The 24,830-nt window shown below is 38.6% G+C and overlaps 1 protein-coding gene across 1 annotated transcript in view; it reads left to right on the top strand.

Annotated features, from left to right (window-relative positions):
- The window catches only part of PPP1CB (protein phosphatase 1 catalytic subunit beta), a 31,006-nt gene extending 6,548 nt beyond the window's left edge, over positions 1-24,458 (top strand). Inside the window, exons 2-8 of the mRNA XM_090135182.1 lie at positions 5,563-5,694; positions 8,997-9,227; positions 9,567-9,671; positions 17,102-17,173; positions 20,490-20,641; positions 22,127-22,261; positions 22,697-24,458. Of these exons, the coding sequence (XP_089991308.1) occupies positions 5,563-5,694; positions 8,997-9,227; positions 9,567-9,671; positions 17,102-17,173; positions 20,490-20,641; positions 22,127-22,261; positions 22,697-22,801 (932 nt within the window). The 3' untranslated portion in view covers positions 22,802-24,458. The remainder of the gene's footprint in view (positions 1-5,562; positions 5,695-8,996; positions 9,228-9,566; positions 9,672-17,101; positions 17,174-20,489; positions 20,642-22,126; positions 22,262-22,696) is intronic.
- The last annotated feature ends 372 nt before the right edge of the window (positions 24,459-24,830 follow it).

The raw sequence follows: 24,830 nt of genomic DNA, 5'->3' as shown, positions 1-24,830 counted from the left end.
CTGTTTGTTCAGCAGTGTGCTGCATACTTAACTGAGCAAAACTGTGGCATTATTTTGGTTGTTACTGTTGTCCACAGGCTAGTATGAGAATGAAAACCGTTTGGACCTTGGGTTTGCTGCAGCAGTTCAGAATCATGGAATCACCAAGGTTGGGTATACTTCCAAGATGATGTCCAACTCTCTACCTACCATCAGTATAATCCCCCTAAACCATGTCCCTTAGTACAGCACCTAAATGATTCTTGAACACCTCCAGGGACAGTAACTCCACCACCTTTCTGGGCAGCCTGTTCCAGTGCCTGACCACTCTTTCAGAGAATAAATCTTTTTGTGACACCCAGGCTGAATCTCTCCTAGCACAACTTGACGCCATTCCCTCTTGTCCTTTTGTTAGTTATGTGGGGGAAGACACCTATGTCCCTCCTTACCACAGCCTCATTGCACGTAGTTGTAGAGAATGGTAAGGTTTCTCCTAACCCTCCTATTCTCCAGACTTAAAAAAAAAAAAACTTGTATTGTTGGCCCCCATTTCCCTGCAAAATAGGGAGTGGATGCTTCCGGTGACAGCTGTGCAACTGAAATAAAGAAAATGTTTTGAGGGAGTAGAAGCTTTGCTTTCCAAAATGAAAGGCATTCTAATCCAGGATTCCTGACCTAAAAAACATAATAACCTGTAACTTAAAGTTGTAAAAATGAGCTAGGCAATGTTAGAACATATTTTCAAAGCTGTCAGAACAGCTTTCTTTAATTAACAGTACTGGAACCTTTAGCTTCCAGATCCATTCTACTCCTGCTGTTCAGAAGCTGTTCATCAAATATTCCAGGATACTTTATTGTACAAGAGACAAACAGTTGAATGTTCAGTTGCTTATTGCCAGTGATTAAATGTTCCAGAGACTATCGTGAGTGAATATACACTTGTGGGATATTGGTGAAGTTGTATGCTTGCGGTCTTGTGCTGTAGTTTTTGTTTGCTGCTTGTTAAAGATTTGCTTTGGCAAATAGAACTTGAAAACAGTAATTTTGGAAATACCTTGGCTGGAGCTTCTGCCAGAAGAACAACTGGCTGCTTAATCCTTGGCTTATCCTCACCCAAGTTCACAGTGGCTGCATCTTCCAGCCTGGGGAGCTGTCTAGATTAAACTTCTTTGTTGTGTCTTTGTGCTAGAAGGAAAAGGTGCACTCCCTAGCGCAGTTTACTCTATGGCCTCGCAAGTGTGCATGCAAAATGGGTGTGCAGGGGAAGATGGAAGTTTCATAGCAATGATGCTGGCACCAATATTTTGTCCAACTTGGTAGAAGTGTGTATGGGATCTCATGATGGCCTGTTTATCAGACAACACTCGCACTTTCAGCACGTGTGGTATTAGAATACAGTAGTGCTAAGGACAGCTGTGTGTACCACAGCTGACTCAGTGATAGAAGAAACTTCTATTAGTGATACCACAAAATGAAAAGCTTGATTACCTGAAGTGAGAGGCACATCGGAGACAGAGTGACAGACTGGCTTGAACGTGTTTGCTCAACTCTGTGGGGTAAGGAAGGAACAAAACTCATAGGACCTCCAGTAGACAGTTCTTAGGCCGCTTTGCTTGGTGTTGTAATGCTAGAAAGTGTGTGGCAGCCTTACAAAATCTGCTGGTCTCTGGCATGGATTTGGAAGGATGCTGGCAAACAAAACCAACAAACAAGCAAAAATCCCTTCTTAGTGTGCAAGTTTCTTTCCTGGCACTGCAACTCTCATCTCAAGTTACTGGCTCCTATTGTTGGATTTACTAAGGTTGCTTAACAACAGTTGTGTAGGTGCTGAGACACTTTAATAGTATTGAGAGTAGGTTTGGTTTACTGTCGGAGCTATTGTGCTAAAATAATAGCTTCACAATACAATGTAGCTATATAATAGCTTCACAATACAGTACAATAATTCCTTGTTCTCCACTGGGTTGTCAAGGTTTAAACTCCTATCAGAAAAGGTTTATTCTGGCATAGTGCTATGCATGCAGGATTGAGAGGTAAGAGGAGCTGTCGTCTCTGCCAAAGATTTTTGTGTAAGTCAACGCTTGTTTACTGTGTCTGCATCATAGAGAACTAATTGATATCTAATGCTGAGCTACTGTTCCTCCTCTGGGTAAACAGCAACCATTGGAAATGATTGATTTTTCCCAGTGTTGTTAAAGCTTACTGTGAGGTGCATGCACTGTGAAATTTGTATTTGTTGCTAGCATGTTTAATAGTGGTTTCCTATAGTAATTTGCGAAGAAGTCTGAAAAACAGAACTTGTACTCTTGATCCAGTTCTCATGACTTCCTTTTAGATCAGTTCTTGAGGAGTTGTCTTTTGAGAAACTAAATATGGTGAGAGATGCTCTTACTTACATTCCATACAATGCCTGGCTGAGCCAAGGAAAGAGTTCTAGTTGTAGTGTAAGTGGGTGAAAAATGTGCTTAGTTTTGCTTGCCTATTTGTGCCGGGCAGTAGCCCAGCTCTTCCAGCTGCCTGGCTGGGTAACCTTTCAGCACCTTTGAGTGCGAGTCTAGTGATGTGTGGAGGCTTCTGAGGTCACAGTAGCTTCTTATTTTTCACTACGTTATTTGTCTTATTGACTATGGGGATTGTGGGAGAAAACTTGCATTTTTAATATATATTTGAAGACGATTTCTCATGAATGCCCAGGCTCTGTTTCTTCAAATGGCAGTGAGCATGTGTGTTTGCAGAGCTGCTGCTGATTCCAGTGGACAGGCCTTTGTAAAGGCCCAGTGACTCAGGGCTGTTCCCTTCCCCGGGGCTGCCCGTAACTGCAGTCCCCAGGCATTTTGTCTCCCAGTGACATGCTCAGCATAGTTTTATAAGCTGGGTTTATTTGGAGAACCTGTGTCTAATAATGGATTGCTAACCTGTTGGCTTTCCTGTTAAGGGGCTGCAGCATGTAAGGCTGCATTGTAAAAGGTCAGGAACTGGCATCACAACTCTGGATGTGCTGTTGCAGTTGGCTGATTTGGAAGTCACAAGCTGCGTGTTCAGTATGTGTTCTAGTGCAGAAATCAGGCAGCACTTAATGGCTTAATCCTGCAAAGCAATTGTTCCAGGTTTAAATCTCTCTTTTTCAAAGGAAGCCAATGCTGGTGTTCTGGGAAATATTGATTGGATCAAAGCTAGTGTAATGAGTGCCCTCCTTGAACTGCAGCCTCAGTTTTGGTCTCTTTGTTTTGTTTGGGGCTATTTGTGGAAACATCAGTGTTGTCTATGGTGGGATTTCCTGGGCCTGAGTTCCAAAACTAGGCTGGGTGTAATGTGTGTGCAGTAAGTCACTTCTTGGTTTTAATCCTAATTACATGGCTTCATTTTGGTGTTGCATTGGCAATAGTTAAATACAGAAGCAAACTTAATTGCTTACTGGAAGGCTTTAAAGGAACGCAAATACTGGAGTAGAATGTGGCAGGCAAGCTAGTTAGGCTGAAGAAGTGTGCAGTAGGACCTTGATGTTATAGGCATGAGACAGCCATGGATTTAAAATGTAGCATAACTACCTCAGTAAGAGTAGTTGAAACTGTTAAGACTGTGTTCTTTTCAGGTGGGAACTTTCTTAGCTATAGTGAGAGTTTGTTGTGTCTAGCACAGTGAGTTTCAGGTCTGCGAAAGGAAGTTGTATAAGCTACTGGAGTGCAAGTATTTGAAAAGCATGGAGGTGTTTAGAGGATTTTGGTACCTGCAGATTGAGTAGTCAAGTCCTGTTCAAAAGCTGTCAAGATAGATTGATTTCTTGCCAATAATCCCTTTGGGGCTGAAGGTGCATTTAAGTGCATCATGTTGTAGACGTTTAAGATGAGCTACAACTGAAGCCTATGCATTTGTTCTCCTATCATTTTGTGTCTTAATTGTCTGCCCTTGTATTTTTTAACATGTCATTCTTTCTGCACTAAGATGTTAGATTACAGAGAATTTAGTAAAAGCTGTCTGCTTTCTGTAATGAAGTTAGAGGAAGGTGTGTGACTTACCATATGGTAAATATCACATGGAGTCATTTGGAGTCACATGTCACATTTGGAGTTTCCCTGAAAGAAATTTCCCTGTGGTGCTTCTACAAGCCTTGTTCTTGTGGGATTCTACTGAGCGGTGTATAAGCTGGCCTTCCTTCTATTGCATTCCTGCTGGCCGTCCCAAAGCGTAGTTTCACATCTTCTCTTCCCTCCTTGAAGTACTAATTCTTTTTTTTGCCTCTTCGTCTCTTCTGTGGCTGCTTAACCTTAGTTAAACAAGTGATCTGGTTTCTATTTATTTTAATTAAAAGAAACAAACAACACAGCAGTGTTGGACTGATCAGATGTATGCTGGGAGAAGTATGCAGTGCTAGGCAGGGCAGAGCTTTCTGATCTTAACACTTTGGACTTCAATACTAGGTGACTTAGGACAAGTTGTTTGTCCTTCTATCCTTTCTCCCTCATGTAGAATATAGATGGTAGTGATCTGCTCTGCCAAGTATGTTGGCTGAGAGTTGAGCTGCAATAGAAAGGAAGATGTATTCATTTTGCTCTTCTGTTAGCAAGTTTCATAAGACTTAATGAAATTGCAGCAGATATTTTTAAGTCAAGCCTTACTATGTTAGAGTTTGAAAACATGACTCAGACTGCTAAAGGTTCATACCAGTTTTTCTTACAGCTACTACTGTGGTTTAATGCTGAATGTTGCTCCATGTGAAGCAGGGGGCAGAACACGATGTGTGGATCATGCTGTTGTGGATACTGCTGTATTCTGCTCTATTGGTTTGCAACTGGTAGTTAGTTTATACTAACATGCAAAACTGAGCCACATCAGCCAGAGCGGTAGATGTTTGTTCTCTTTTGCTGCCTCATGTACACATTGGAGCCTCTGAGAGAAGAATCATGTAGGTATTCATGGAAAGAAGCAGCTGCAGGTAGGCTTGCCAGAGGATGTTAGTCAGCAGTGTGATGTTTTTGGAAACTTTAGTACTAAGTGTGGGTAGGAATACTTGGCTTGTGGATGTAGGAATTTGATTTCAGGCTAATTGAATGTCTGTTTGGATGCTGGGGTTCCCATAACTCAAGATCCACTATATATGAATGAAGATTTTATCAACACAGACACAGCTTAATGTCATGTTCCTGATAGGACAATTTCAGCTGCTGAAAGCACAAACACACCTGTCTTTTCTTTGTATTTAGCTCACCTTGTTGAACTTAGTTGGCCTAGATCATTTAATGTTAATGTGTTTGAGATTTCCATTTGCAAGGTGGTTTGTTTTTTTTTTTTGCCTGCTGTGAATACCCTAGCATAATCTGATAAAATAGACGAAAACAAGATCTAAATTGCTGCTTTCTGCAACCATGACTTAACAGGGATGCGTTTGAGCTTAAGTGCAGGTTGCCACTGTATCAGAGTTTAATTTTAGAACTGGCTGGAATATGCAACTCCCACTTTTAATAGATAAGTTAATGTGTGCTGCTCTTTTTGTCAGATGCAGACTTCAAACACAGCTCATCTGCACTCATCTGTTGTTAGGCATCTGTGTGCCAGCTATCTTAATTGTTAAACATCTTGTTTCAGTACGAGGATGTCGTCCTGGGAAGATTGTTCAGATGACAGAAGCAGAAGTTCGGGGCTTGTGCATAAAATCACGAGAAATATTTCTTAGCCAGCCTATTCTCCTGGAACTAGAGGCACCGCTGAAGATCTGTGGTATGTAAACTTAATGTGTGTATATATTTTGTAGGTGTGTTGATTCAGCTGCATGCTAACTGGAATGAAAGGAAAAGTTGAAGAAGATACTGAGATATGCAAATGACCTTGACTTGAGCTATACAGATTAGTGATTGAGGTCTTCTCAATCTCAAATGTCATTTTCAACTTAGATTGGATTAAGTCAAGAAAAGGCAGCTGATGTTTGCTCTTCCTGTTGTTTGGGAGCAGGTGCTGATGGCAGTAAGAGCTGCATGCACTCTTTTCTAGTGCAACCTGTCCCTTGTACTTTAAGGGCTGCTTGCACAGAGCTGCTACTGTTTGGATCATTATCTCAAAGTGTTCTTAAAAAGCATAAGAAGTAAATGGTTGCTTTTCTTGTTCCCTTCATAGCAGAAGCTAAAGAAAGATCTTTGTATAAGATGAAATGAGGTACTTTACTAGTCTCTGTTTGAAAATTGAAGAAAGCATTGTTAGTCTTTCAACTTAAAATCATGAATCAAAATTTCTTAATGTGTAAAGCATACCCCAAACTTTATATTAAGTATCATCAAATGCTATTATCAAATCTAAGTAAAACTGCATTCTTTACCAACCTAAGCCTTTAGAATATGCTAGACTCCTTCAAAAATGCAGTTAATAGACATGCATGTGTGTTTAACTGTTACTGAAGTATTGTAAATGTTAGCTTGTAATCATGCTTCAAGTTATTAACAGCAGACACATGCTTGAATTTGACTGCTTGAAGTACCATAGAATTAAAACTTTCTGGGAGAGCAATTGTAGTAATATGCCATACATTTAGAATATTAACAATTATTTAAGCACAAGCATAGCACTTATGGCAGAGTCACTCTTCAATGACTAATCTCTTGAGTATGGGGAAGGGAAGGAACAGGACCAGGTTGCCTAATGACATAAACTTGAAGGTAAAAATCTAGCTTATGACATTTTATTTATACTGTGATGTGAAAAAGACCAATGTCATCTAATTTCGAGATTGAAGAAAATTGGAATACTTGTATACAATCTTAATGTTAAGTTAAATCTGCAGAGTATAATTAGGCTCCTTCAAACTGAGTCAGTTTCTCATTTGTTTAAATCTAGACGGCTTAGAAGGCTCTTAGATGCAGAAAAGTAGGGGTAGCAAGTGCACAGTTACAGAAGAGATTTGTTGTTTTTAAACTACATGTTAAACAAAGTGATAGCATCCAGAAGTGTCAGGTATCTAAATTAAACATTAGAGAAATTGTCAAAGATGTATTTATTTAGAAGTGGAAGAGTGGTGATGGCTTTCACCAAAAGCACAACATGCTGCTGTACTCCTTTGAACTACTGTTTTAATGTGTTCAGGTTGTGCTTGAGAAATTTTTATAGAACTGTCTTTTTTAATTAGTTCAAAATAAGCTTTTACACCTTGAATGGCTGTGTTCTAACATAAGGTGGAAGATTTTCTTATGTGAATGTCTGTTTTAAAATAGCAATGGTTTTTACTCCGATATACTTCAACTTGTGTCCATATGAAGCTGTATTTTAAATTATCAAGTACATGCAATGGAATAATATTAAATGCTTTGGTCACTTCACAGAGTAGTTCCTACTAAATATTCCTTCATCCTTTATGTTCTTTAGCTCATGCATGTAACAAATTAGTTTCAGACAATGAACGTAAAGTATTTCCATAGTATATTTGTTTTGGTGATGAATACTTCAGATAGTGATGAAGTTTAGTGAGTATTAATTGAATAGTTCTGGAGTACTGGATGCCCCACCATGGGGACATGTTGATGAAACTCGTATGATTTCTGGTCTTGATTTCCTGTAGGAATTCTTGTAGTGTATGCATAAATGATTTTAGCTGGTAGAACTTCAGAGGGCCTGCAATTGGATAGTGGATAATGTTCATTATTAAAAGGAAAGTGGGATGTCAGTCCCCTTCTTGAGCAAGAAATAGTTGGAAGCATTGTCTGCCTAAAGAAGATCATATTGAGTTTCTCATGGAAAGATAAAGAGGAATAAAGCCTCAAGTCACTACTGGAGTACACAGTTCCACACAAGATGTGAAGGTCTTTTTGTTGGGTTTAAGATTCTGAAACAAATTTTAGGCATATGGGTGGAAATACCTTGTTTGTTAATTTTGCTGCTTTTCTGTAGTCATGGAAGCTAGTTCTCTACTGGAGTATTACTAGGTTTAATAAAGACAGGTATTTTGCCACAGAACAAACAGCACAGTTGAAAATGTATCCATGACATGCTTAGTGCAAGGATCAAGAGGTAATCTGTATTATCAGCATACAGCTTTTACTGAAGGTTTCTTAGTTATCGTTTTGCATTCAGTCACTTTGTTAAGGAGTTCTACAGTCAGCTGAAATATCACATCTACTGTACAAGTTACCGTAGAGCTTTGGTATCACCTTTGACCTTATGGGCAGCTCACAGATAATTTCTTCTGCTTAGTCTGATGTGATGTGCTGTGGTGTTTTAATTGCTGCACGGAGCTATTACTTGGAAAGCCGTCATAATTGTAAAACTGGCAGTGTGATGAGTAACATGGTTGTTACTGTTCCTAAGATACTTCTGCAGATCTGCGTATTGTGTAATGGCTATCAGTCTTTGAGTCTCTGTACTATTCACAATAAATAATTGCATCCAGGGGGTTGTCCGAAATGCTAGAGAATGGGAATCTTAGTACAGTGATGTTGTGGGAGAACAAGCAGTTGACTTTTGAAAGTGCTCACTGGCCAGCACAATGTTCAGTTTCTCTCCAGTGAATTCAGTACTGATTCTCCAGTGATTCAGTACTGATCTCTTTTTGCAGTAAGTCATGTGGCTTAATCCATTGGCTTCCCGATGGTGTGGCTGTTACATTAATGATTGTCTTTCTGACTTCATTTCTATATGACCAGACAAGAGTATGGTTAGCAAGCTTAGGCATAGTTTAAAGACTTCTTTAGCTTTGGTTTTTCAGCTTTTCATAGATTGTCCCAGCTGACTTAGCAGTTCTGTGAATAGTGAATTAGATGCATTTAGTAAGTGCTTGGTTTTATAGTGTAACATAGTAACACTATGTGACCCTGCACATAGCAGGGGGTTGAAACTAGATCATCACTGTGGTCCTTTTCAACCCAGGCCATTCTATGATTCTGCAACATAGTTTTCACTTCTCTGATACCTATTGTCAGTCTGTTTTTAAAGGAGAATGTTATTTTTTTCACCATCCCATAATAAGTAATTGATTTAAGCTTTTGATGTGTCCACTCTTTACATTGTTGCACTAATCCTTGGTAAACTTTTTTGTTTAGGTGATATTCATGGTCAGTATACAGATTTGCTTCGACTATTTGAATATGGAGGATTTCCACCAGAAGCGAATTATCTTTTCCTTGGAGATTATGTAGACAGAGGCAAACAGTCTCTGGAAACAATTTGCCTACTTCTGGCATATAAAATCAAGTACCCAGAAAACTTCTTTCTCTTAAGAGGAAATCACGAGTGTGCTAGCATCAACCGGATCTACGGATTCTATGATGAATGTAAGTTAAACCTATTTCTTCTGAAAGCCTGATGTATATTCATACTGTGTTTTGGAAGTACTTATAGTAATGACTCATGATTCATATGCTGTAAGAATTTCAGTGTTCTGTGAACCTGCTTTGAAACTTTTTGGAAGTGCACATCAAAAGAAGGTTAAACTTAAAATTATTTTCTATTCTGTTGTCCTTGAAATGGTACTGTAGGAGTCTAAGTGTACTCAGGTTTTAGAAATAAAGCTGTGAAGACAGCTTACATCCTTGATCAGGTTGTGATATATATTGTAGGCTGGTTTTAAGAAAATGGCCATCTTTTCCTCATCTCTCACACTGTTCTTCTAGGTAAACGGAGGTTTAACATTAAGCTTTGGAAGACCTTCACAGACTGCTTTAATTGTCTGCCTATTGCAGCCATTGTGGATGAGAAAATCTTCTGCTGTCATGGAGGTAAGTGGATGACTACTTCTAAAGGCTGTGTCTAACCTGTTCTTTGGATTAATATTATATCAAATTGAGTGGATGTGCATACTTCATTTTTAGCTGATGATGTATATTGTCTGCAAAGGTTATTGTTGTCTTGGATTTTTCTGTACATCTGGCAGCCGACAGATGTTACGCTTTCCAGTTATAAATGACCACTTGTTTCAGAAGGGCAAGTGCATCTAAGTATTCCTGTCAATACATATCCCTCTTTGGAGGATTCTGAACGTGAGAATTCATGCCTGATGTTTGCTTCATGACTTGTTGCCAAAGCTATTTGCTAATGCATAGCAGATACTGGAATCCCAAACTGTGAAGTGAAAGAAAAAGTCCACCCAGCTCTGTGGTCTTGGTCTCTTTAGCTGGTTCTGTAAGATGTTGGTGGAAGAGACCCCTGAGACCATATAGTCATAATGAAGTCTGATGCTTGAGTTTTGTCATTTGACATTGGATGCGATCAATCGTGGCTCCGTCTGACTCTGAAAAACATTGACTGTTGAAAAACATACATTCTGGGCACCTGTCCCATTGCTATACAATTTTTGTATTGAGGGGAAAAAAAAGTGTTTGGTTTTCAAGAAGGCTTTGACTTCTTCCCATACTGGGACTTACTCAGGCACTCTTTGTCAAAGGAAACACCCCATGTTTTTCTGAGCAGTGATGCTTAGAGGATTCTGGGACCTTGTAGAGCACTGTCGCAACAATTTAAACAATTGACAGTGCTTTCAAACTACTTCTGCAGTGGCAAGAACTATCCCACTGTTTTCCATCTATCTTTGCAACTACCTTCTTTACTTAGCAGCTTGATCCAGAATTGGTGTGGTGGTATCATATCTGCATTGCCAAGGAGGTGAATAGAAACTGTGAGAGCTCTGCAGAAACTTTGATTGAACAGCTCCACTAGGATTTAGAAATAATGTTTAACCAAAATTCCTGTGCACATTTTTCTGAACTGTGATAATGTATTGATGACTGCTGCCCTGCCTTTATTCAGGTTTCTCTACAAGGGTTCTACTTTATGGAATGATCCAGCCTGCACTTGTATCTTGTATTAACAGGTTTTGCCTTCAGTGCCTGCTGCTATAAGCTTACTTATCAGTCTTAAACATAACATGCTTTTAGGTGTTAGCTTTCCTTTGTAAATCCAAAACTAATACAGTGGTAGACAACTGAGTCTATAGCAGCATCCAGGTAACATTGATGTGTTAGGGGAATTACTTTTTTCTCCATTGAAGGGTGGGGGTCTTTTTTTTTTAACTGGTACTTGAGCTAAAAGTTGTAATTACAAGGAAGATTTCTAGGTTGCTCTGAAAGTAATGCCTCCTATTTATTCCCATGGAAACTACAGCAGATACAAAAAGCACAATGGCAGTACTTAATAGAGCAAATTTTCAGCTATGAAACACTGTTTTTCAGCACAGCACCATTAGCTACACATTTTTGCCAGAAGTGAACAAGAGCCTACATGCTGCACTTGTTTAAAATAAATAAAAACTTGCACCAGTGGAGGTGACCCAGTGTTGCACAGCAGCAACAATACTGTCATAGCAAAAAAAAAATGTTGCCTATGCATCTTTCATTGGCCCAAATGGATGGAAGTCTCAAGGTATCAAATCTGGGCTGCATAGTGGGTGCTGTAGGCACAGTCCAGCTGTGATTGTCAGTGTGCTCCACACTGTTGAAAATGAGATGGGGCCTGGCATGGTTGTGTTGCAAGAGGAAGTTTCTTCTCTCGCCTGACTCCAGAAGTTGGAGCCTTCGGTTTAGTCTACATTGTGATGCAGCAGAGTTTATGAGGCTTCTCCAGTTTCCAGGAAACCCAGGAGGGTCACCCCTTTCCTATTCTAAAAAAAAAAAAAGTGCACTTCACTTTACCTACTGAAAGCTGCATTTTGAACTTTTCTTTGATGGGGAATTCCTGTCACCACTCCATAGACTGCTGTTATGACTGTTTCTTGTAGTGGTGACACCACATCTTGTCACCAGTAATGACATGATCTGTGAAACTGTCACCTTCAGCCTAGTACTTGTTCAATAAATCCTGATGAATTTGTTCTTCCTGTTTACGTGAGAACATTCATGGGAGCCACCTGGTAAAAACTTTGCAGTGTTCTAATGTTCCCACCATAGTTTTCAATGCACTGAAGCCAGTATTCAGCTCTGTACGTATTTTCCCTCGCTGTAATCCACCAATTCACGTGGATGAGCTGATCTAGGTACTCATTTTTGTGGTATGACAAAATGCTGTGCATGGCTGTCTGGAACACGTCTTTCATGGCACTGTTGCCACTGATGAAACACCACTCGTTGCTTCTCTGTGTTAACCTCCACTGTTTCGTCTCCATGAATGTTCAGGAAATGTCAGTGGGTGCCCTTTATATCGTATGGAAGAATTCAGTGACACACCTTTGCTTCATGTGTGAAATCGACTGCGTACACTGTCAAGAAGCTTGCAGATGCCATGAAACTGAGTGGTACAGTTGACACACTAGAGGAAGGGGATGCCATTCAAAGAGATCTGGGCAGGCTTGAGAGGTGGGCCCATGCCAACTGCATGAAGTTCAACAAGGTCAAGTGCAAGGTCCTGCACCTAGGTCGAGGCAATTGCGAGCACAAATAGAGGTTGGGTGGAGAATGGCTTGCGAGCAGCCCTGAGGAGAGAAGGGTTTGGGAGTGTCAGTTGATGAAAGATTTAATGAGTCAGCAACATATGCTTGAAGCCCAGAAGACCAACTGTGTTCTGGCATCAAGAGAAGAATGAACAGCAGATTGAAGGAATTGATTCTGCCCCTCTACTCTGATCTCCTGAGATCCTACCTGCAGTACTATGTCTAGTTCTGGGGCCCTCAACAGACAAAGGACTGGGCGCTGTTAGAGCAGGTCTGGAATAGGACCACAAAGATGATCAGAAGGCTAGAGCACCTACCCTATGAAGGCAAGTTGAGAAAGCTGGGGCTCTTCAGCCTCGAGGAGAGAAGGCTCTGAGGGGATCTTAGAGCAGGCTCTGCCTGGTACTTGAAGGGGGCCTGCAGGAAAGCTGGGGACAGATGACTTCTAAGGGCATGTAAGTGACTGGACAAGGGGAAATAGCTTTAAAATGAAAGAGGGTCGATTTATCTGAGATAGTAAGAAGAAATTCTTTACTGTGAGGGGGGTGAGACACTGGAACAGGTTACCCAGAGAGGTTGTAGATGCCCCTCTCCTTCCCCCCCCTCAAAAAAAAAAAAAGTATTCAAGGCCAGGCTGGTTGGGGCTGTGAGCAGCCTGGTCTAGTGGGAGGTGCCCCTGCCTATTGCGGGAGGGTTGGAACTAGGTGATCTTAAGGGTCCATTAGAATTCAAACCATTTTATGCAATTCTGTATGATGTGCCACTTTGTCATATTGCCGCTCTGCTGACATATGTCATATGGCAACAAAATGTAATATTGATGGGAATGTTCAACCTCTACTGCCGTATCACCAATGTCTGCCTCTTAGATCATAGGCCAACATAATAAAATAAGGAGGCGTAGCTTTTAGAGCAGCCCTTGTACAAAATCTCTTATGCACTGAGGAAGCCATCGTAAGTCATACTTTTTTGGAATCTATTTCTTTACTATCCGTGTACTTTATTTTATTTTGGAGCAGGAGAAAAAAAGGGTGATAAAATATTGAGATGTTTCAGGTGAGTAATTAAGCTTAGATGGTAGAAAGTCACTAAGGATACTCAGCAAGTCAAGTAGAATACTGTATTCTATGATGAAGCTGCATATACACACAGAGTATCAGACTTGAATTATGAACAAGAAGCCTAGCAAGTTATTATCAAGAAAAAGAAATACTGGTATGCTGAGGGTGGTTCACTGTTTCTTTTAGGAAGCTGGAAAATCTGTTACGTATATGCTTTAAGGATCCCCTTATTCAATAAACAGTAAATACTGTTTTCATATTAATTGTCCTTAAACTTGTACAGGTTTCATCTGTACCTGAAATACTGAATACTGTCAATCACAACTAATCTGTGAAATGAAGTGAACAGCTCATGAAATGTGCTATGTGCTCCTAATAAATGAAAGTGGACATTCAGCACTTTAGCTTTGCCCTTTTTCCTCTCTCTTCCAACCCTGTCCAAGCTACATTCCAGATTCCCCAAAGTCATGGACTGTCAACGCCTTTTCATGATGTTACTACTGTAGTAAACATTGAGTCAACAACAGTAACTCTGCTGGAGGTTGAAGCTAACTGGTAGATATAAGGTAGGTGCCTTTTTTTTACTATATTGCGCATTTTTGCACAGTTTATTTAAAAAATATTGTCCTATGGGATATAATAAAACTTTGCAAAACCGCATAACATAGTAAATAAAGGCATCTAATTTATCCCAATAGACTTCTACAATAGTTTGAAATCCTAAGTCAGCTGTTTCTCCTAGACATCACAATGTAATCAAACCTTTCCTGCCATTCCTGTCTCCAGATGTTCTTGCTTTCTAAGGATCTTTCCAAGTATTCTTTCAGCTTGCCTCCTTTTTCCCTCTAGGTTGAAACTTTCTTGTCTTTCTATTTAGTGTTTTATCTTTATTTTTCAAAGCTGTCCTCACTTCTGACACAAAGCTTATTTCTGACTTTGATCCTCATCTCACTTTGTTAAAGCTCATTCCATAACCATTCCCAGCTTCTCCCTTTTACTCTGCTTTGTGTGATATACGGTATTGTTGTCTTTGACACCATATTCTAGTTCCAATCTTTGGAACGTGTTTGTGATTGTATCCTTTTGTGATAACAGCCTATGCTGTAGTTTCATGTAGTTGACTGAATACATTTGTCTAACCATTTAAGCTCTAAGATGTTACTCATGTCAGTTTAGTAGATAGATGTAAGATTATACAATAGATGAGACCGTGACATTACTGACATGATGCGAGGAGCCTTGATTCTCATATGTAGTATCCAAAGAGCAGAGGAGCTTTCTGGGTTATTGTGTGAAAGTGTGTAACAATCAGTCTTACCTTACTAGCTCTACCTGATGTATAGTTTTAAATCTGTGGCCTGGATGATGAGTCTGCCATGAGTAATAACTCGCTTCTGTTTTCCATTAGGAAAGGTGTGCTCTTACACCTCAAGAAGACTATGCTGAATGCTTATCTGTCATTGTGACAGGACAGCCTAATTCAGTTGTGTTTATTTACAATACATGGTTTGTAGCAATCACTGTAGAAGCAGCGGCTTGACCTGAGTTTCAGCAACCTGTTTGCCTTCGCAATTCCTTCATTTGATGGTGATCATGCACAATTTTTGTGTATAGATGTGAATTTCAGGCATGAGCTATTCATGTTTGTGCAAAGGAAATATTTGGTGACAAACGGCCTCTTGATAAATTATGAAGAGGTCTACAAACATTCAGGTAGTTTCTTGGGTTTTTGGGATTTTACAGCAATGTAAAATAATGCAGAACTTAACAGCTACAAGGTTGAGACATGACTTAGAATTTTTCTTTTGAAAAACTTCCATGTTTTGGGTGTAACCTGAGATGCTTGGAGCTGTAATACCGAAGAAGGCCACAAACTGGCTGTACTTAGCTGAGATTGCCCATTACTATCTCAGGGTGTGGTGGTGCCTGGAACCCACACACCTTTGTGCTAATGTAATCTACATGCAAATGGATCAGATTTGGGGAGGAAGAAGTGGGTCAAAGTTTAAAAGCTGATTGTCGATTTGAATTTTTCTCCCTATATTGTTTTGTAATAGACTAAAACTCCTTTGATATGCTATCTAACGTAAGATTTTCTGCCATCCTTCACAATCTCAAGGGTATTATCATGAAGATGCTTTGGCAAGATGATGTGGATAAAAGGCTTTTATGAGAGACCACTTCAATAAAAACAATCTAAAATTTTAATACTGGAAAAGTTTCTCAAATCCTTCCTTACATCAGATGTGTTGAAGTCACTGTTCATCCAATGCATCCATTGCTATTGTCCTATCCTAGATGTCAGCTGAGATTATTTTATGTAGTGATTCCTTTCCAGTGACAGATTTCTTGTTATGCTTAAAATTCTGGACTGAGTGAAATGGGTATGACTTGCTAGTATAAATAATGTTTTATCGTATGTCAGAACTAAATGCTCTTTCCAAATTTGTGGCTTCCTTAACGAGGCGGTCTTAGCCTAAGTGATATAAATATTTCACTCACTTCAGAACCTTTAGTTAATGTCATCTTAAGACACCAGTGCGTCCATCCATTTTTTATGCCTGTATGCCTTAAGTAAAAACAATTCTGGAGGGAGCATGTACCTGAAGAGTTCAGAGCAACTTGGTAACCCCATCGTTTGCTGCAATTAAATATTAATATGGCGAAACTATACAAAAAGAGGTGTGTTCTTTGTGATCAGTGACTTGAATAATCAACACTGTGGTTTTATGAATGACTAAGCAGCTGAGCTGTAGTAGATTACTACCTTTTGTACTTGTGATTTATTGCAGTTGCAAAATCTATTATTCATTTACAGCATCCAGTGGCTGTAGCTCAACTGATGCAATCACAGAACGGTTTGGATTGGAAGGAACCTTTTAGATCATGTAGTTCCAACTCCCCAGCTGTAGGCAGGGGCACCTGTCACTAGACAGGTTGCTCACAGCCCCATCTCGCATGGCCTTGGCCACCTCCAGGGAGAGGGCATCTGCAACCTTGCTGAGCAGCCCGTTTCAGTGTCTCACCACCCTCACAAGAAAGAATTTCTTCCTACTACCTAGGATAAATCTACCCTCTTTCAGTTTAAAGCAATTTCTCCTTATCCTGTCACTACATGCCCTTAGAAGTCCCTCCTAGCTTTCCTGTAGGCCCCTTTCAGGTACTGGAAGGCTGCTACAAGGTCCCCCCAGTGCCTTCTCTAGGCTGAAGAGCCCCAGCTCTCTGTCTGCCCTCGCAGGGGAGGTGCTTCAGCCTTCAGTGTGTGGTAACATTTTGAAATAGTGTTGTCAGTTGTGTACGATGTAAGTCATACCTGCTGGCTGCTTTTCCTTATGGTGTTTGAAAGCTGGATGTGTTACACTTCTGTTTAGCTTTTTGAAAGTAAATTGGTGGCACAGATCTGCATTTGTTTTAGTTGTGTAAGATAATGGGAAAACTGTCCTTCAGTGATTTTCTTTCTAATGGGCTATTGAAGTGAATGTACTTACCTGTAGAATTCTGTGTATGGCTGAAATCACAGTAGGAAAACAATTGAAGCACCTCACTAATTTCACTTGTGTTACTGTGTTCTTCTGTTTGGGAGCCTAATGGTCTTACTGAGAACTGTCTTTTGTTTATATTGCAATGGAAGCAATGGGTGATCTGTCTTTAAACCTGTTTGTTCTCTAGAATCCTTTCTAACAGGTAAAATGTATATAAATCACTTGGATTTTTTTTCTACTTACAGGACTGTCTCCAGATCTCCAGTCAATGGAGCAGATCCGGAGAATTATGAGACCTACAGACGTTCCTGACACAGGTGAGTGGCATGGAGTTCACTATAAATGGGCATTTGAGATGAAGTAGGTTTAATCAATTTCTGTACAGGCAGTGCAGTGGCTGAAGTCATTAACTCTGTTTCACTACAGTATTGCATTATTTCTATGCAGAGCATGAATCTTGCTCCTTGTGATGACTCAGTTAACTGATACTGTTAGAAGTTACTGCCCACATTGTTATTGCTTATCATAACAAACTATCCACGCCTGCCCTAATACAAACTTAGATGATCAAATAACTAAACAGCTCATTCTTTTTCTTGCCTTGACTGGACACACCCAAACTCTTTAATGTATCAACATAACTGTTTAAAGGTTGCAGACTATTATTTGAAATGTTTGAGCCTCTCTGTACCTGAGCCCAGTAGTAACATGTCTTCTTCCCCGTCAAATTTGTAGGGTCTCCTTCTTCAACTTCACTGTCATTGGAATTACATTGCTTGTGTCATTGGGTAGTCTTGAAACTTTCTTTTGCTAATAGATTATATTTTGCTTATAGATAGTGAATGCAAATTGCCATTGCTTTCTGTACAGTGCTCTTTTGAATGGTATTAAGCATCTTCTTTAGTGTCCCATTTATTCCAGATTTATTACTAGAGGATTGAAAAAGCTGTCAAGCAGTACAGTGAGATTTTACGTTGTTTTCAACAATAGCCTGAAGTTAACTTTGGGGAAATACCATGTTCAAAGCTTTTCTTTTTTTTTTCTTCGTTGTTTGAAACAATGTTATAGTTAAGCCTTGGAAAAGAAAAATTCTACTTCCTATAATGTCTTCAGTGCTGATGCATGGGAGTAATCCAGGGTCTGATTTTAATCCGTCTACTGTACCTCGATCAACTACACTTCTGTGCACGATGGTCTATGCACACTTGAAACAGATGCGTTACTAGACTGGTAAATGAGTGTTTCTGTAGTATAAATGGTACTTGAAGTTCTTCCTCTTATGCTATTTATAATTCACTCCATATCAACATAAATACCATTATAGATGAGTCAAACTTTACATTTATCGGAGCTTTCAGAAAAGGTAGTTTTATTCAACAGGCTGATGCTACTGCTTGAGTCACCCCCACTTCAGGAATGCCCTTGCCCTTGTAGTTCCAGTTTCCATGGACACTCATCTAAAGTGATGTATTCTTAGTACCTCCTAAAAATAAGCATAGGGAGTTTAAAGGAAAAAGGAAAAGGGGGCTGTGGGAGGAGCTATGAAGTTCTTGATCCACTGATTTGCTGTCTTCATTTGGTTTTCAGAAGCAGACAGATGTTTTCCAATAGAGCAGTGACACTGAAGGATTTGTTCTTTTAGGCCTACTGATGGCAGCCATTATATATGACTGAACAGAAACAAATCTTGCAGAAAGTAAACTGAAGCAGTCTCACCATGAAAGTTGAGGTCCTTGAAAGCTGTTTGTAGAGGGATGGCTGACATTGATGCAGAAATTGTTAGATATTCTTGTGGCTTGTGCTGATAAGATTAGATCATTACAATGGCTTCTTCTAGTCTGATTAAAAAAAAAAAAAAGCCATTCCAACATCAACTGCAGTTTAAGGACCTTTTATTTTCATGGCTTTTTCATGGTGTTTAGAAGCTACTTACCCAAATTTAACTTCTTACAGTGACTTAAATCAGTTGCCTGCAAGAGTACTACTTAGCCCTCACAAAATATTTAGGTATATTTATTTATTTATTTATTTTGGTTATCATTGCTGACTATTCGCATACTGGGAATCTGTTGCTCCCTCTTTTGTGTAATCTTGAATATCTCATGTCTACTATGTTACATTCTCCCAGTCAGCCTAAGCTATTGTAATGGTAGGTGTTGCTCATTAAAAATAAACTCATCTGACTGGCATAGTTCAGTTGTATATGTGAGACTAACTTTTTGCAGGGTTCTGTTATAGAGCTATTAAAGGTTATAGGACAGATTTGTATTTTTTGTGTGTGACTCTAAAGATTATTTGGTAGCTTGGTGGAGCAGTAGAAGAGGAAATACTTCTAAGTAGTTCAGATAGGCACTTCTGTCACAGGCAGCTTCTGCCACCTGCTAAGAAAACAGTAGGTGCTGCAGTGAAACTTCAAAAATATATTCAGCATAGGACTAAATTTCAGTAAAATTATTTTAAAATGCAGTCTATTCAGCAGATTGCTTTGAGGTAGATACCTGATTTAAAAAGTAGATGTGCATACTCAGATTTGTCTTCTAAAAGCAAAGTGCTGGTCTCTGTTAGAGACATCTCTGTGTTGCCGAAGACCACGTATAGCTGTATATAAAAATAAAATAGTAGCACATTGAATTTCTGTCGATAGCTATGCTTAAATATAGCTTGCAGATCTTGCTTTGTAAAGAATGTCTTCAATATTTTGTGTAGCTTAAAACTTGGCTTAATCGGAAATCAAATTTTGAACTCTTGGTAGCAAAGTCAGCTGACTCCTCCTTTTGGTTGTGAAACAGTGCACTTAAGTACTTATATACTTAAGGGTTGGTCACCAGAGGCAGAGAGAGTACAGTTTCATGTCAACTGAGATAAAGTTTGAATGCTTTTTGGTTTCTTTGTATTGCTGCTTATTGGCCTGAGGCATTGCAACTGGACTAAAGGATCATCTTTAGTATAAAATTTAACTCCAGTTTTAGTTGACTTCTTGTAGTAGCTGGAAAAAGGCAATCACCAATGTTGAAATAATAAAGATTAAATTACTTGAATTTAGGTTCCAAACTGTTTGGCATGAGACTTCTTAAAAAAAATCATGGTAGTTCAACCATGCTGAAAATGAAATTAAATTTTGATTTAGTCAGTCAAGGTTCTTCATGTGTGGTAAGAAACATTTCATGTTCAGAAGTTTCTGGTACAAATTTCTGTTGGTTTTCTGATTGGTCCTGCATAGGATTCCATAGTTCAGTGTGGCTTTCAAACTCAGCTGCTTGGCAAGCTGTGAAATTGATGATTGCCTTTGAAAATGTGCTGCACTGCATTGTTTTTTAAATTCCTCAAATGCTCTGTGTAAATATGCTGACTATTACAAGTAAATATTATGTCAGAGTTGTTTGGTTTTGATTTGTTTCATCTCAAGGTATCATCATTTTTAAAGGAAAAAAATCTTGCCATATTCTCCAGACTTAGGCAGACTGTCTTGCCTGAATCAAAATTCAGATATTGCTGAATTTGTTGCTAGAATGTGTTTCGTTTTCTAGGGAAGCTGCTCTGGCGACTACAGTAAATCCATTTTACTTGTAAATCCACTTTTACTTGTATTTGACCTCTTAAGACTAACATCTTCACTTGCATTATTTTTCAAAGGCTTACTATGTGACCTGCTGTGGTCTGACCCAGACAAAGATGTGCAAGGTTGGGGTGAAAATGATCGTGGGGTCTCTTTCACTTTTGGTGCTGATGTGGTCAGTAAATTTCTGAATCGTCATGATTTGGATTTGATCTGTCGAGCTCACCAGGTAATGAATGAACCTTATTACTGCTTAAAACTTCTCCTAGACTATATGCATTTTTGGTATTGGTTATCTGTAGCATGTATTTAAAACTTATTTTGTATTGCTTTACTTTGAGGAAAAACAAAAAGGAACTGTAAATCTGCATCTTGTTTACTCACTGAACTGAGTATCTCATGTCAAATAAAATGTTAACATTAGATTTCCTCAGATCTGTGTATCATCTGTTTACTGTTAAACTATTGTATGTTAATACTAGAGGAGAAATATGTAGTTTAAAAGAATGGCACTGAAGTTTGAGTTCTGTATTACTGAATATTATTTCAGTATTATGTGGCTTAAGCCACAGCTACTAGATAACTATCTCTGCTTGTCTTTGTGAAGGTATTTAGTAATTCTTGAAAGTTTCTACAAACAGGTCTGAACATAAACTTTGCCTTTAATTTAGTTATTGGCATAGGCTTGTTTTACTTGCTGAAATACACAGAAAACAAAACTGGTTTAGGCATGGACAATCTTTAGGCATATTTGTTTGCAATTTTTATGAAGTGATTTTAAGCAGATGTCCTGCTTAAGTGGGCATCAAGTTTCAATTTTGTGTGTAATGTTCCAGTTTTATTATTTAGTTGATCTTAAAAGCTCTGGCATCCTGTGAAGGAAAAATAGTTTTTTAATTTTGTTATAGTTAAACTCAGATGCTCTCTCAGAACACTTGCATTCTTAGGATTTTACTGCTAAAAACACTAGAAAATGTTAGTGTGTAGAACAGTTGCTAAGATGTCTCAACTGCCTAATGATTACCGTTAGTATCTTTGTATTCATACAGATGCTTCAGCTCCTTATAAAAGTATGACATCTTTCAAAAGACTGTGGCAGTACGACTGAAGTCTGCAGTTTTCTGTTGTGTATCACTTTCAGTCTGTTATGTTAGGGTTCTGTTTTGGGGAAGAGGGAGTACCCTTAGCTGATATATTGTGCTACTTTGCAGTATTTTAAGAGTGTATTGTGCTCTTTGAGAAAGCGCAGCAGAACCAGCTTGCTTTTAAACCATCAAAGTTGTCAAAAGCCTATACTTGGCTACTCTAAAGTTTTGTAGGACCATCACTATACTTTAAGTGAAACTTCATGATTACAGTTGCAGTTAAGATGATATGTGGGCCTTTTGTGCTCTGAACTAGTAGTTCAAATGTATCCAAGTTTGCATATAAACAAAACACTGCAAATCCTTAAACTGACAGTGTATAACTGACTTCCAAGTACAATGATATCAACAGTGAAACTGATGCATATCTAATATTAGGATTGTCAGACAGTTAAATCTACTTGATTTGGCATTCACTGTTCAGATAGACTGAATCTGTCCTCTTTAAAGACAAAGATAAAATACTTCTTTTCTGAATTCTTGTGTCTTTAGACACAAAAACTAGCCTTTTTCTTCAAAGTGTATCTTTTAGTTTCTGTGGGCTGTATTAATTTCTCTGATGTTGACAGGTGGTTGAAGATGGATATGAATTCTTTGCAAAACGGCAGTTGGTCACCCTATTCTCAGCTCCAAATTATTGTGGAGAGTTTGACAATGCAGGTGGCATGATGAGTGTGGATGAAACTCTGATGTGTTCCTTTCAGGTACGATGCATTTGTACACTAGGTGTTCCTTTAAGTGTTGGACTGTGTATGAGGTGTTAGTATTTGTTGTTGCCTCTGTTTCCATGTTCATTTCAATGTTATTTGAGTAATTTGTTTATCATCCACAGCTAGGTGGATGGCACTCATTTAGTGCGGTAATTCCGCTCGAGTTTTATTCCTTACTCCTCTTTGGATGCAGTATTTTGAGCTCCTTTTCTTTCCTCCCTTCCACCACAGTAAAATTGTGGAACTAGAGGTTAGAAACAGTTTTCTTAGTGCTGTTGTCTGTAGGATTCAGGAACTTGTACGGTCGTGTTGTGATTTCTAGTCCTTCCCCACCCTGTTATTTCTGAATGAGACCTCATGTTGACTTAAGGGTATTTGAAATGTTCTCAGCTGTCACTGACTCAAAAGAACTTCTTTATTTTCTCTAAGATATTGAAGCCATCTGAAAAGAAAGCCAAGTACCAGTATGGTGGACTGAATTCTGGGCGTCCAGTCACTCCACCTCGCACAGCTAATCCACCGAAGAAGAGGTGAAGAAAGGAATAATGTAGAAAAACCATCAGATCTGTCAAGGACAAAACTCCATATTACAGTATATAATAAGTGTGCACTGTAAAACCATCCAGCCATTTGACACCCTTTATGATGTCACACGTTTAACTTAAAGAGACGGGTAAAGGATCTTTATTAATTTTTCTAGTAGAAAGATGTGCGACACTGTATTGTAACAAGTATAGCTCCAACTTCTAATATCCAGCATAGAGTAAAAAATAAAATTAAAAATTAAAAAACCTATTGCAACTGCATATTCACACTTACCACAGTTTTTAAAGTTGACCAACATCCCAGTTAAAACTTGATGTAATAGTTAAACCAGATGAGAGCATGATGTTCCATTTGTGTAATGTGGTCTTATTGTTGCTTGATTGCTTTTACTTTGGTTATTTTGTAGCTAGAATGATGCGAATATGGTATCTGGTCATGTTCCCTGGCTCTCTTTGAAATTGAAATATGGAAGGGAATTAGAAGATCCATTGATCTCTTATCCTCCCTCTGTCCTCATGTTATTCATAGTAATGCCGCTCAAATTTGTGCCCCATTATAATGCAAAGTTGATAATATGGTAGTGATTAAAAGGCAAATTGTTACCGACATGCCCAGACTGGACAGCTTGACAGCCAACGTAAATTGAGATAGGAAAACCTGCCTTGACTTTTTAACTTAAACTGCCACACAATTAATTTGTACACTACACTATTTTAAATTATTGACATTACACTGTGCTATGGCACATCATTTAACTTAGGACAAAAATGGTATTGCCTATTAGTTGGTAACTTGATTATGTGGTACCTTGGCTTTAGTTTTATTAGCATGAAACACCTTTGGCATGCTTAGCTTCCAGGTAACTGGTAACTCCCTACCTGTATCAGAATTCATTTTACGTAGTTCCACAGAACATGAAGATCCTTATTTGCTAAGCCTTTGAAAGCTGACATTCTTTTTCATAAGGGGGTGTATTTAAATGGATGTTCACCAATGGACAATAGGCCAGCTTACTAGTGGTGAGCTAAAACTGCTAAATGAATGTCCAACATGATTGTAAGGCTTATGTCACTCAAGATTTTATCCTTTGGATTTTCATGATCAAATTTCATATACTATTGTATAGACTTCTGCTTTGTAGTGTACTATAGTAGCAATAATTTCTGTACATGATTGAGAGTTATGCAGTATTTCTTTTCAGTTCTCTCCTTTCTCAAAGGGGTAAACATTGGTAAATGGCAAGATATAGAAAAGATACAAAGTATAGTGGGATAAACGAAAGGCTAAGATCTGTGATGCTTTAGGATGCAATACTTATTGGATATAAACAAAAGCTTTTACTGAATATTGTTGAATTTGTAAGATTCTTTGGGGGAAGGCTTCAGATTTATACCATTCTAAGTGTGCATCAGTAGATGTGAAAATCTCGACTTCAGTATTGTCTTTGAAAACGTTAAATTGAGAATTCTGGTAACTTGCATTTTATGAACTGGCACATTATATAATGCAAGAGTTATATTGCTTTCTGACACAGTGAGCAAGTTCTTCAAAATGGATTTAAGTCTTTTCTAATTCCATTTTTGTTTTAAATGCATATTTTAAATGTAGTTTTTTCATTTAGTAAAAGTTGTCTAATTCATTTGAATGAAGTCTGTCTGGTTATTTTACTACTATTTACTCTTAAGTGTGGAATTTGTCTTTTTAATGCAGCATATACATTGTTGATGTATATTGGATTGGTCTGTTTTTGAACAGTGGTTTAAGTTACCATGTCTTGAAGCAAGCACCAGTTTAATGCAGTATAAAATGTAGAGGTAGATTACATGCAATACTGCACAGACACTTCTTTTGAAAGTCCAGTGATGACAGGAGAGTGAGTGCAGTGTTGGTGTGTGATGAGGTAATTGAAATCTGTTTTTTAGCCTTGATGAGGTAACTTCATGCTCTGAAGTCATTGCTTACTTGAGATTTAGGTTTACATGTTTTGAAAATGCTGTTTTTTGCAAGCATTTTTCCA

The sequence above is a fragment of the Phasianus colchicus genome, chromosome 2, assembly GCF_987193195.1.
Source record: "Phasianus colchicus chromosome 2, bPhaCol1.hap1.1, whole genome shotgun sequence".
NCBI classification, from domain to species: domain Eukaryota; kingdom Metazoa; phylum Chordata; class Aves; order Galliformes; family Phasianidae; genus Phasianus; species Phasianus colchicus.
The sequence above is the reverse complement of the archived record's forward strand: the minus strand, read 5'-3'. Positions and strand labels throughout refer to the sequence as shown.